At 35.2% G+C, this 12180-nt stretch overlaps 1 protein-coding gene across 2 annotated transcripts in view; it reads right to left on the reverse strand.

Moving 5' to 3' along the window:
• Positions 1-8555: 8555 nt before the first annotated feature.
• Positions 8556-12180, reverse strand: part of LOC123680564 (elongation of very long chain fatty acids protein AAEL008004-like) — a 62975-nt gene continuing 59350 nt past the window's right edge. For both annotated transcript variants that reach the window (XM_045618525.1, XM_045618526.1), the window contains exon 8: positions 8556-9681. In XM_045618525.1, the coding sequence (XP_045474481.1) occupies positions 9496-9681 (186 nt within the window). In that variant the 3' untranslated portion in view covers positions 8556-9495. The remainder of the gene's footprint in view (positions 9682-12180) is intronic.

Below are 12180 nucleotides of genomic sequence, written 5' to 3' on the forward strand. Positions count from 1 at the left end.
AGGTTATCACAAACTTGAAACTAGGGATGAGCAAATAATATCGATATTTGTTTAGAAAATGTCGATAAATATCGTCGATATTTTCAATTCCGATACTATCGATATTTATTTTAAAATAGGTAATAAATTCGATATTTCTTGATATTTCGCATTATGATCACATCCACACGAAACATATCGTGCTCTAGTTCCATTGGTCGAAAATGTTGGCGTCATATCGATATCTGTAGAAGTGGCTCTACTCAAAAAAATCTAAGAAAATCTATCTCCATTAGAGAAGAATCCTTTTTTCTCTGCAGCTACCATTTTGAATCCTCGGTTCAAAAGAATCCATTTCGTTTTCATTACAAAAATTGTACAAAATTTGTTCATCGCAGGAGCGCCAGTGTAGAAATGAATGGGTACCAATACCAATGTTTGACTGTTACGCGAAAAGCCACGTGGGGGTAATCCCTCTTGAAGGCTGGCGGAGGGCCCTACGTGAAACAAATATTCGACGTCTTTCTTAGGTAAGTGAAAAAAATTCACTGCGGAATTTTATCTATACTTCTATTTAAGGGATTCTGAGAATTACAGTCCCCCCACCTCTGGACGGATCTGGTCATCAAAAATGGAAAATTAAATTCGTTTAGAACAGAGGCATAGAGGCCAGTGTTCTCCAAATAAATCAAGTGAAGTTGTCACAAGCAGTTAAAAAGTTTTCTATTCGGAGCAAATATGAAATTCTTTTGAACCTTGTAGTTCTGCTACCCAAGAAATTCCAAGTTCTTTTTCTATCCTCATTAAGCTCAAACAATATCTGGGCCAATCATTACTGGGCAATCATCCTTATAGTCCATCTTGAAGATATACCTATATTTATCTTAGGGGATAGTGGTTTGTCGAGTCTTTCTCGAGCCAAGTTACGAGGTAAGCCCTCTCCCAGGGGTTTGCACTCATCGGTTAGGCAATCCAGCGTAGCGATGGGCAACTCAAGCTGTTCAACTCGATTAACTCAATGTACTAGTTTAGTTTAGATGTTGATATTACTATATTTGACACGATAGAATTAAAATATAGAGCAAAACTGATAAATCAGTGAAAAAATTTTGAAAATCCATCAATAAATGACTGAGAAATAGAGCACGTTCACATGACAAGCGCTCAACGCTCATTGAATGAGCGCTGGAAAATTGGATACCGACGATACCGTTCACATAGTACGCGCTTGCCAAGCGCTGAACGCGCGTTGCCGCAACGGCCCGTATTTAGTTTGAATTCTACATTTTGGTTTGGATCTTGATTCAGTATCAGATTTAGGTGAAAATTAAACAACTTTTTTAAGTTTTGATAGGTAATTATAGATCGAATAGTTCCTATTATTCATCAATTAAAACTGAAGAACTGGATTTTTACCGAGCCGTATTTTAAAAACAATTGAAAACATGTATTTCAGTAACAAAACATTCATTTTATGAAAATAGAACTAGAGTAACTTTTTCTAGTTACATACCTAGTAGCATATGTACATATGTAGCATATGACAGAGAAATTCCAGCATCCGTTGGCAACTTCGTTGACTTTCTTTGTATCGTAGTGTTCAACTACTGAATTAGTACCTAAAAGGTGGTGGAAAAAAACCCCTGGATCCCTAGGGTTGTCACTACATACTCCCCCACCAGCACCGACGACCTACCAGAGGAGGAGGTGCGCAGGTGTACTTAGGGAGGAAATAGCGCAAGGGAGCTGTGAAGGCGGAAACGCAAGGCTCAGTGTGTCATCGGCGCTTGTGTCCAATAAACACGCCAGAAGCCGTGACGTTGAGCGGGGCAGTGAGTCGAATCATCACTCCAACACTGCAGCTTTCCGGCATCACATCGGAGTCACCATTTTGGCGGTTGAAGGTTGGCTTTACTCCAGGATATCTAGGACCCTATTTGGTAGTGGTTTCGTACTTTTAGCAGAGACGAGGTAGCCTAGAAACTTCACATATGGTTGTCCGAATATACACTTCGCTGGAATGAGTACGATGAAGTATTTTCGGAATCTCTTGAATATGATGCAAAGATCAAATCATATATGCTCCTCTTCGGACTTTGAGCGACCAGCACGTCATCAATGTAGCTGAAGCAGTCCTCGTAGCACTCCATTGATGAATCAATGATCAATTTCAATGTATACACGTCGCAGAGATAATACGTTTATTGGTGCTCCTACAGGGATCGTCTCAAATCAGTAACAAAATCAAAGTTAAAACTCTAAGCAGTGTGACGAAAACATAAAGTACATAAGTGGTGAATAAGGGTTGCTCCTAAATAGATCGAGAAGTTTGAAAAAAAAAACATCAAGAAAGGATAAAACGTAAATAATTACCGGTCAATTCATTCAAGAAAAAAACATAAATTTATCGCAAATCCTCATCGCGACCTACAGCTGTGAGACGATAAATTGATAAAGGGTTCCACACAGTTACGGAAAATACACAGTGATATGTCTGAAGTGGCGACAAAAGAAATTTCAACAAGGCAGATACTGGATGAGATAATAAACAGTAGAAAAGAACTGAAAAACAGTATAAGTGCCTCCGAAACTAGGCTGATTTTGGAAATTCAGGAACTGAAGGGCAGGCTGAACTGCCTGGAACGAGAAAATCTGGAACTAAAAGAACAATTAGAACTTTCCAAACGCCAACAGAATAAAAACAACTCAATTATCTTTGGATTGAAGAAGAGGAGTGAAGAAGTAACTACAGCACTTGTTTGTGAGGAACTCACTCGACTGTTAGAAATTGGGTTGGTGGAATCTGATATAGGTGACCTTTATCCTCTAGGAAAAACGAAAAATTGTCCCATAAAAATTGAACTGATTTCACATTCAAAGAAGCTCATTTTTAAAAACACGAAAAAGTTGAAAAATACCGGTGTATCCATAGCAAATGACCTAACTTTGCAGCAACAGGAGGAAATAAAAACATTGAATAAATTCATCAAAAACGCAAGACAAGAAGGACAAGAAGCATATATCAGGGGTAATAAATTAGTAATTGGGAAGAACATATATATATTAGAAGACCTAGAAAACACTGGAGAGGAGGTCAAATCCAGTAGTGCACCCCATACACCTTTAAGAGACCGAAAACAGAGTTCCTGTGAAAGAGTTAGCAGCGATTCCACAGAGGGGGAGGCAAACGGACCATCCTGCAAAATTCCATCAATAATGAGAGAGCAATCAAAAAAACTACTCCGCAGTTGACCACCCATAAGAAGATCTATACATCGAAGGAAAAATCCGCGAAAGAAGGTGCAACCGAAGCGATGAAACTTCGGAGCAGACCGATGCCCGAAAATTAAAATGTACGTAGAATAATTTGTCCCTCTTTCCATCCATTTTCCAGCGGGATACGTGTGGCGTTCGGACTTTCAAAATTGTATATGTAGGTAACGACATAAAATGAGCTAAACTATTTAAAAAGTATGCATAGGTTTATCAGGGATTATCAAAACGAAGACTATAACACTAAAATAATTGAAAATGTACATAAAATTGATAAAAATATAATTAGTAAGAACTTTAAGCTATTTCAAATGAACATACGGAGCATACAAAAAAAATTTGATGAGTTGAAAATACTAATGGAGATGACTAAACTACAATATGAGGTTATAATTTTAACAGAAACATTTCATGTAGAGAATATAGACCTATATAATATACCAGGATATAATATTGTTTATAATGAAGGAAAATTTAACAAAAATGACGGTGTATTAGTATATATCAAAGAAAACATTAATTATAAATGCCAAATAATCAAAATTGATTACTCTAACTTATTAGATATATAAAAACATCGAATGGAGAAAACTTCAAACTGTCCGCCATATATCGGTCGCCAGGGACAGCTTTAGAGTCGTTCAACATTGAGATAAGGAAATACCTACAAAATATAAGTTTAAAAATGAAACATATTATTGCTGGCGATATGAATGTAAACTTACTCAGTCATGACAATTTAGTAGAGGAATATAAGAACATTTTATCCTCATATGGGTTCGCCTCTATGATAAATCTTCCAACGCGTCCAGACAGCGGAACTTGTCTCGATCATTTTTTTTTGTGAGAGGTTTTAGCCCCGGAGGTGACGATGCTGATGCTGACATTCTACAGCATCTCGTAACAGATCATTATCCTGTCATTTTGGGCCTAGATCTAAAAATTAAATATAAAAACAAAAATCGCAAAATAGGAAAAAAATATATTAATTATTGTATGCTAAAAAAAAAACTGAAAAATGAATCTTGGCTAAGGGTGTATGAACATGATGAGGTAGATGGGATTGCGTATAGCTTCATTCATATTTTAACTGAATATATTGAGGAGTGCACAACCACGGTCACCATAAAAAAAAACCAAAGAAGGAGAAAAATGTGGATGACAGCATCAATTTGTAAATTTGTTCAGTACAAGAATGAACTGTATTGTAGATTAAAAAAAGAACCAAATAATCCAATTTTGAAACATGAATATACAAGGTGCAAAAATGACGCCCAAAAAAAAATTAGGGAAGCTAAACTAAATTATTTTCAGAAACGTGTTCGAGAGGGTTTGGAGTCTAGGTCGTTGTGGGACTGTGTGAGGGATATATGTAATGAACATAAATCTGAAACAAAAATAAATTACCTACAAACCGAAGATAAACAAAAAATTGAGGATGATTTTGAGATCGCACAAGCTTTCAATGAGTATTACACAAATCTAGGTGAAACATATTCTAGCAAAATAAAAACTCCCGATGATTTCCTCGAAACCGATTTTAAAATTGATAGTTCTTTCTATCTAGCTCCTGTAGAGCCGCTGGAGATCATTAGGGCTATATCAGAGTTAAAAACTAAAAAGTCAACCGGATTTGATGGAATTAAAGCCGAAACGCTGAAAGAAATAAAAGATGAAATAGCTGAGCCTCTAACTTATCTGGTAAACACTGGCTTCCAGAGTGGTTGTTTTCCTGAAATCTTAAAAACTGTGAAACCGATATACAAAAATGGGGATAAATCAGAAATGACGAATTATAGGCCGATCACTTTATTTTCGAATATAGGGAAGATTCTTGAGAGATTGCTTAAAGTACGGATGATACATTTTTTGGAAAAAAATAAAATATTGTCAAGAAATCAATATGGTTTTCGACAGGGACTTTCAACAGAAGATGTAATAAAAACTTTAACAACTAGGTTATATGAAAACATAGATACAAATATCCCAACTTTGGCTGTATTTGTTGATCTTGCGAAGGCTTTTGACACGGTAAGCCATGAAAAACTTTTAGAAAAAATGTATAACTACGGATTCCGCGGATCAATGCACGACCTGGTCAGAAGCTATCTTACAAACAAAAAACAAATAGTAATGGTAAATAATAAACTGAGTGAAGAAAGGACGATTACTTTTGGAGTTCCACAGGGCACGGTTCTTGGACCACTTTACTTTCTCATATACATAAATAGTGTACTGGAGATGAGAGGTGAGGGACAGTTTATAGGTTTCGCTGATGACACTGTGGTTATATACGAGGGAGAATCATGGTCGCATCTGGAGGAAAGAGTGAAGATAGATTTTGTGAAGATATATAAATGGTTACAACTAAATAAACTCACCTTAAATCAAAGTAAGACGAAGTACTTGCCATTTACATCGGGTAAATCTGGAGCTGAAGATCTGGAAAACTTGCATATCAACGAAGAGTTAGTATACCCAAAGCAGATTCCGTGAAATATTTGGGCATTGAAATCGACAAACACCTAAAATGGGACCAGCACATGATTTATTTAACGAGGAAACTACGTGGTATATTGTACAAATTCAAACATATAAGAATGAATATCAATAGTACTAAACACCTAAATATGCTATATAATGCTCTCGTCCAGCCTCAGTTGTCATATGGCGTGATTGGTTGGGGTGGGGTACTGGACAGTCACAATAAAAGACTAGATGTACTACAAAAGTATTTTCTCAAGATAATACACGGTAAGCCAAAAATATTCCCAAGTAAACAACTCTATGAACTAGCCAAAGTACCCGATATTAGGCAGATATTTGCGCTGAAGATCATTATGAACATCTTTGAGGGAAAAATTCATATAAAAAAGAAGGATCACCGATATCGTACCAGAGCAGCTGATAGAAATTTTGAACGCCCAAGATCAAAGAAAAGGCTTGGTCAAGGATGCTGCGACTACATAGCCCCAAGACTGTACCCCTTAGTACCCGATGAAATATCTAAACTAAAAAATAAGAGATCTTTCAAACTAGAAATAAAAAAATGGATTATGAAATTTGATAGAACAAAATTACATGAAATAATTAATCAAAAAACTTTATAAAATACTCGATTTCGACATGAATACAAAATGGATTTGACACATACCCGGACTTGACAAAGAAAAAAAACCGTTACATGATTTTCGATTTTCACAAATGCAGGCTCGTATCTACGATGAAGAACACGATTTATGGGAGTGTATATAATTAAAAAAACATATATTTTGTGGCAGAATTAAAGAAAAATATTTATGTTAGCACTGTGCACAGTTAATGTAAAAAATTAACTCTACAGTAGTTTAGAGTTTGTTTAATGTATTTATTTTCTTGAATAAACTCTCTTATTATTATTATTATCTCTGGAAGGTCTGGGCAGCATTCCTCAGTCCAAACTTCATGAACGGAAACTCGAATAACCCGAATGGAGTCATTATGGGTGTCTTGCTTATGTATTTTTTGGCTAGGGGATCTAGTTGCACGCTCGCATTACATCGAGGGTAGAGAACATTTCTTCCCTTGGAGGATGTGATCGTAGTCCTATACGTGCCTCACAGGATACTGGTCGGGGATTGTCCGGGCCTTCAAAGCTCGGTAATCTCAGCATGGTCTCCATTCTTCTGAACTCTTCTTTGGTGCGAGGTGCAGCGGGGACCATGGACCTTCAACAAGACGCACAGGCGATTCCTAATCGGAACATGGCTTCGAACTCCTTCATTAAATTCATTAAAGCAATAAAAATTTCCGCGACTTTGTCTAGCATGGAGGGAGCTAGGAGCTGGGGGTGAAGTGTCTGAAACAAAATGAAAAAATTCCCACAAGAGAATAGACCATAAAACCTGTGGAATTCACTATTCGATAATTGTGTACATAGACTAAGGAGAATATTTTTTATAACCTGACCTAATTACGAGATCATCCTAATCTCAGTTCGAACGATGAGATCAAGTTCCTGTTCCTCAGGATACTTGTAGTTCCCTCACTAACTCACCATCTCATTCTGGGTATGGATTTCATGAATTTAACTCTTGATTTCAAGGATTTCAATTAAGGTTCGTCTTGTTTATGTTTATTCAGATAAAAGCATTACAAACAGTTTTGAACGTGGAAATTGATCAGATGCTGAAGCTCAACATCATCAACCTTTCATCGGTTGTAACCCATAGTTGTCTTGACTTTGGTTGGCCTCCAAGAAGGATGGCACCTACAAGGTTGTAAAGGATTATTCATTTTGTGGTTCGGAAAGTAAACGTAAATGAAACACACTTCCATTTAGAATATCGATCAAATTTTCATTTCAATATATTGCTTGGACATTGACAAATGTGTGGAATACAACATCATATGAAAGTCCTCCGCGTGATCTCTTACAGGACTTTGTCTTTGTGTGTGTTTGTCTGACTCACCGGCACATTTATGGTAAAATCTCACCAATAATTTGACGGATGTTGGTTTTCAGATCTTCAAAAGTACCAAAATTATTGGCATGAACAAGATCCTTTGCAGAACATCAGAAAAATCTAAAGGCGATAAATCATAAGATCTTGGTGGCCAATTTACGTCGTGTTGTGTGGCTTGTTGCACCATCTCGCTGGAACCACATCTCTTCCAATTCCATATCGCTAATTTCAGGTTGAAAAATTGGTGATCAATTAGATTTCCGTTGTTTTCAAATCCATGTTCCTTTTCATTTTATTAATTTTTCACTCATTTTGATTTTATGGAAATGTGATGTATTTACCCAATTCAATTTTTTTTTATCCATTCTTCTTTATGTTTTCAAATGTTTGTTACCGTTTCGTTTTCACGTCTTCAAAACATTTTATTGATATAACATAACTAGATAAATATTTTTAACTTTCGTTCATTAACTCATGAATTTGCACCTGCAAATCATTTTATCTAAAATAAATACAGAAATGAAAATGATACTCATTATTTTCATAAGCTACTTTCCGTTTTATGAAAATTCAAATATAAAAATTTATTTTCGCAAAATCCGTTTTACCCAAAAAATAAGAACTATTTGTCGCGAAAAAATCAAAACGAATCTTTGACTACCCCCCTAGATTTTGAAATTAAATACCCTACGCCACTGAATTTTGTTCATCATTGGAACTTAGACTTCATCATGAATTGTCACTGATTGTTTTTCATGTATATCTTTTCTGTAGAAAATAAAACACGTTTCATTTAAGAAACAATTGAAATATGCTTATGCATCAATATTATATCTATTAAAAAGAATAAAAACTAAATTATCAGAATGTTTTATTTGAATCGTTTATGTACAAAAATACTATACATTTGAAACTTCCAAATAATGGATTCCACAATTAACCTTTACAATATGATATTTATATTTTAGCTGTGATAACATTGAAATTGTGAAACAAATATTCATATTCGGTGAAATTTATAAATATTAACAGAAATTCGGTTGGACTTGATAGAATTAATCACATCGTTTAGCTGAGGAATATTCTGAATGAAAAATAAGTTTGTTAATAAAAACAAATAAAAAATGCAATTTATGACAGTCAAAGGTAACGACTAAATTAATTTCTACAAATCCAAAATCGAAATTTATTCAGAATTGTAGAGTTCAATAATATGTTGATCCTATTAAGTGCAATAAAAATGATTTTATTTCATTAAAATCATCCAATGCAAATATGGGATCCAACAGAATTTCGATGAGGCAACATGGATATAACTAATTTTAATAATTGATCTGGAAAGGTATCACATCACAAATCTTTCACAATATAAAAAATAACAATAAAAAATTTCGATCATAGAATTCATAAAAAGGGAAATGTTCAATCTTATAAATTACTTATTACTAGTAACAAATATCTATATACAGATCGAGATTATATAGCAGAACGGAAAAATGGACTCCAGTTTCAGTGATCAAAAATTTAAGATTAATAAAAAATTAAAACGCTATTAGAGACTGCAAGGAGGAATATCTTCCATATTATTAAAACGAAGGAAAAAATTAGTTTGTCCATTTTTAAACATCTTTTGGTCTTCTAGAATACGAAATGCTTGAGCTTAGACAAAAACTGCACTCTCCACCTTATGATGAAGTTCCTTCCACCAATTCTACAATACTGGTTCCCTTTACCAACTGTAGAACATATCACATACACCCAGGGAATGGAGAATTCTGTTGATGAGGATCTCCAACAATTAAGCATCCTTTTTCGTTGCATCTTGCAATCCATTCGTCTGAGAAACGAAACCTTTGGTGCTGCCATTTGAATAACAAGCTTGGTAGGAATCTAATAGATCACTTTTGATATATGTGTTATTGAGGGTTCCATTACTATCTGTTTTCTTATGAGTAAGGACGTTTTCCTTTTCTTCCAAAACTGGCTGCAAAATGAGTAAAACAGTTGAAGTAGAGATTGAAGGTGTTTGAATTTAAAATTTGGAAATATCATGAAATAATTCGTTGTATTTTTGGAGATAGATATTCATATGAATTGTACTAACTGTAACGTCAGAAAATAAAAGAAAATCACGAAAAGGTCTGATCTGGTGTCAGAAGCTTTTGAGTGCTCGACATTCTTGCGCTTATTGCGCCCTTGATGAAAACATATCGGTGAACCCAAGAATGATTTAGGCGCATGAATGCATGAGCAATCAAAATATCTTGATGCCAAGTCAGTGCTTTCAATTCAAACCAATATCCATCCATTCGAAATTAGCAATATAATTGTATTTCAAAGAAGAAATAGAGACTCGTTAAAAAAAATTCTGTAACCATAAGAGTTGTATGCACATATTCTAGCTAGATGATTTAAAAGAGGAAAATGAATTATGTTTTGATATTTTTATTGTTTTTATTCCCGAGTCTTTGGTCCTCTATGAGACCTCTGGCAATGAGACACTGAGAGTGTGCTAATCATATCCCAACTTCTTATTTTCTTTATATTCGTTATTTTATAAAAGCTGAAAGTTTTTCTGTGCAGGATGTATTTCTCTAATTGAAAAGTCCCGGGTCTGATGCACAGATGGCGGTGCTAGTATTAAATCCAAATATTTTTTAGTTAGTACCAACCTTCAAACGATACGTGTCAAAATTTTACAACATTCCGACTATCAGTTTATGAGATATTGCGTTGTGAGTGTAGCTACTTTTGTTATTTGAAAAATGATGAAAAAAAATTTTGTGTGCTGATGAAATATTGCTTTTTGGAGGGGAACATACAGTTGAAGCAAAATCTTGTCTTGATTGGTATGCTAAGTTTGAACGTGATGAAATGAGCACCGAAGACGGCCAACGCAGTGGACACCCAAAAGAGGCTGTCACTGACGAAAAAATAAAAAATCAAAAAAGGTGTGAAGTTGATCGAGATAGCAGACATTGTGAAGATATCATCTGAACGTGTGAATCATATTCACGAATATTTGTACATGAGAAAGCTGTGCGCGAAATGGGTGCCGTACGAGCTCACAATCGATCAAAAGCAACAATGTGTTAATGATTTTGAACAGTGTTTGAAGCTGTTTAAGTGCAATAAACCTGAATTTTTGAGCGTCGGTATGTGACAATGGATGAAACATGGCTCCATCATTTCACTCCAATTTCAGTCCAATCGACAGTTAGCTGAGTGGACTGCACACGATGAACCGAATTCAAAGCGAGGGAAAACACAATAGTCAGCTGGCAAGGTTACGGCAGCAGTATTCTGGGATGTGCAAGGTATTATATTTACCTCCGAAAGGGCCAGATCGTCAACAGTGATTAAATTATAGCGTTATTGGATCCTTTAAAGGATAATATAGTTAAAAAACAGCCTATTTGAAAAAAAGAAAGTGCTGTTTCAAGACAACTTGCCGTGTCACAAATCAATGATAAAAATGGCATGAATTGGGCTCCGAATTGCTTCTGCATCCTCCGTATTCGCCAGATCTGGCCCTCAGCGACTTTTTTCTGTTCTCAGACCTCAAAGGAATGCTCGATGGAAAGAAATTAAGCGCCAATGAAGAAGTAATAGCCGAAACTGAGGCCTATTTTGAAGCGAAAGACTAATCTTACTACAAATATGGTATCGAAAAGTTGGAAGAAAAGCTATAATTGTTGTATCGCCCTTGAAGGCAACTATGTAGAATAATAAAATCGATTTTTGACAAAAAATTTGTTTTATTATGGTAGACCGGGCCTGTTACCCTACGCAGGTAAAGACAACCAGCGACTATAGAGTTTCGCTGAGTTTGAGTTGTGGGTACTTTGGCAGGTAACCGGTAGAAAAGGGGTATAAAACAGTTACCTGAATTCGTTGGAGTATAGATCTCTTTTTTTTAATTTTCTTCGATATAACTTGAGAAAACTAGTCATCCATTGCCGGATACTTATGACAGTTGCTACCTCCTGCCAGACATGCCTAAACTTTTATAATTACCATTATAGTTTCGTTTTAGTATAAAAGATAAATATATCTATTGAAAAAATATTTTTTTAAGTTCATAGCCATGGGATATAAAATGAATAATGCTATTTCTAAATTATAAGACACAAGAAAAATTATTATTACACACAGAAATTTTTTTAATAGTTTTCAATTTATTAAAGTTCAGCGGTGTCTGGCAGGGGTAGCAACTATCATAACTCATAAGTGTCCGGCTATGGATGGCGAGTTCTCTCGAGTAATCCTGAAGAAAATATAAAAAATTTAAACTTTATACTCTAACGAATTTAAGGTACCATTTTATACACATTTACTACCTGTTACCTGCCAAAGTAACCACAACCCAAACTCTATAGTCGCTGGTCGACTTTACCTGTGTAGGGGACATGCACAGAAAAACTCTCAGCTTTTATAAAATAACGAAAGTCCGGACGTCATGGGTTCTTGCTCTCTCTGACAA

Source organism: Harmonia axyridis, chromosome 5 (genome assembly GCF_914767665.1).
Source record: "Harmonia axyridis chromosome 5, icHarAxyr1.1, whole genome shotgun sequence".
Lineage (NCBI taxonomy): Eukaryota > Metazoa > Arthropoda > Insecta > Coleoptera > Coccinellidae > Harmonia > Harmonia axyridis.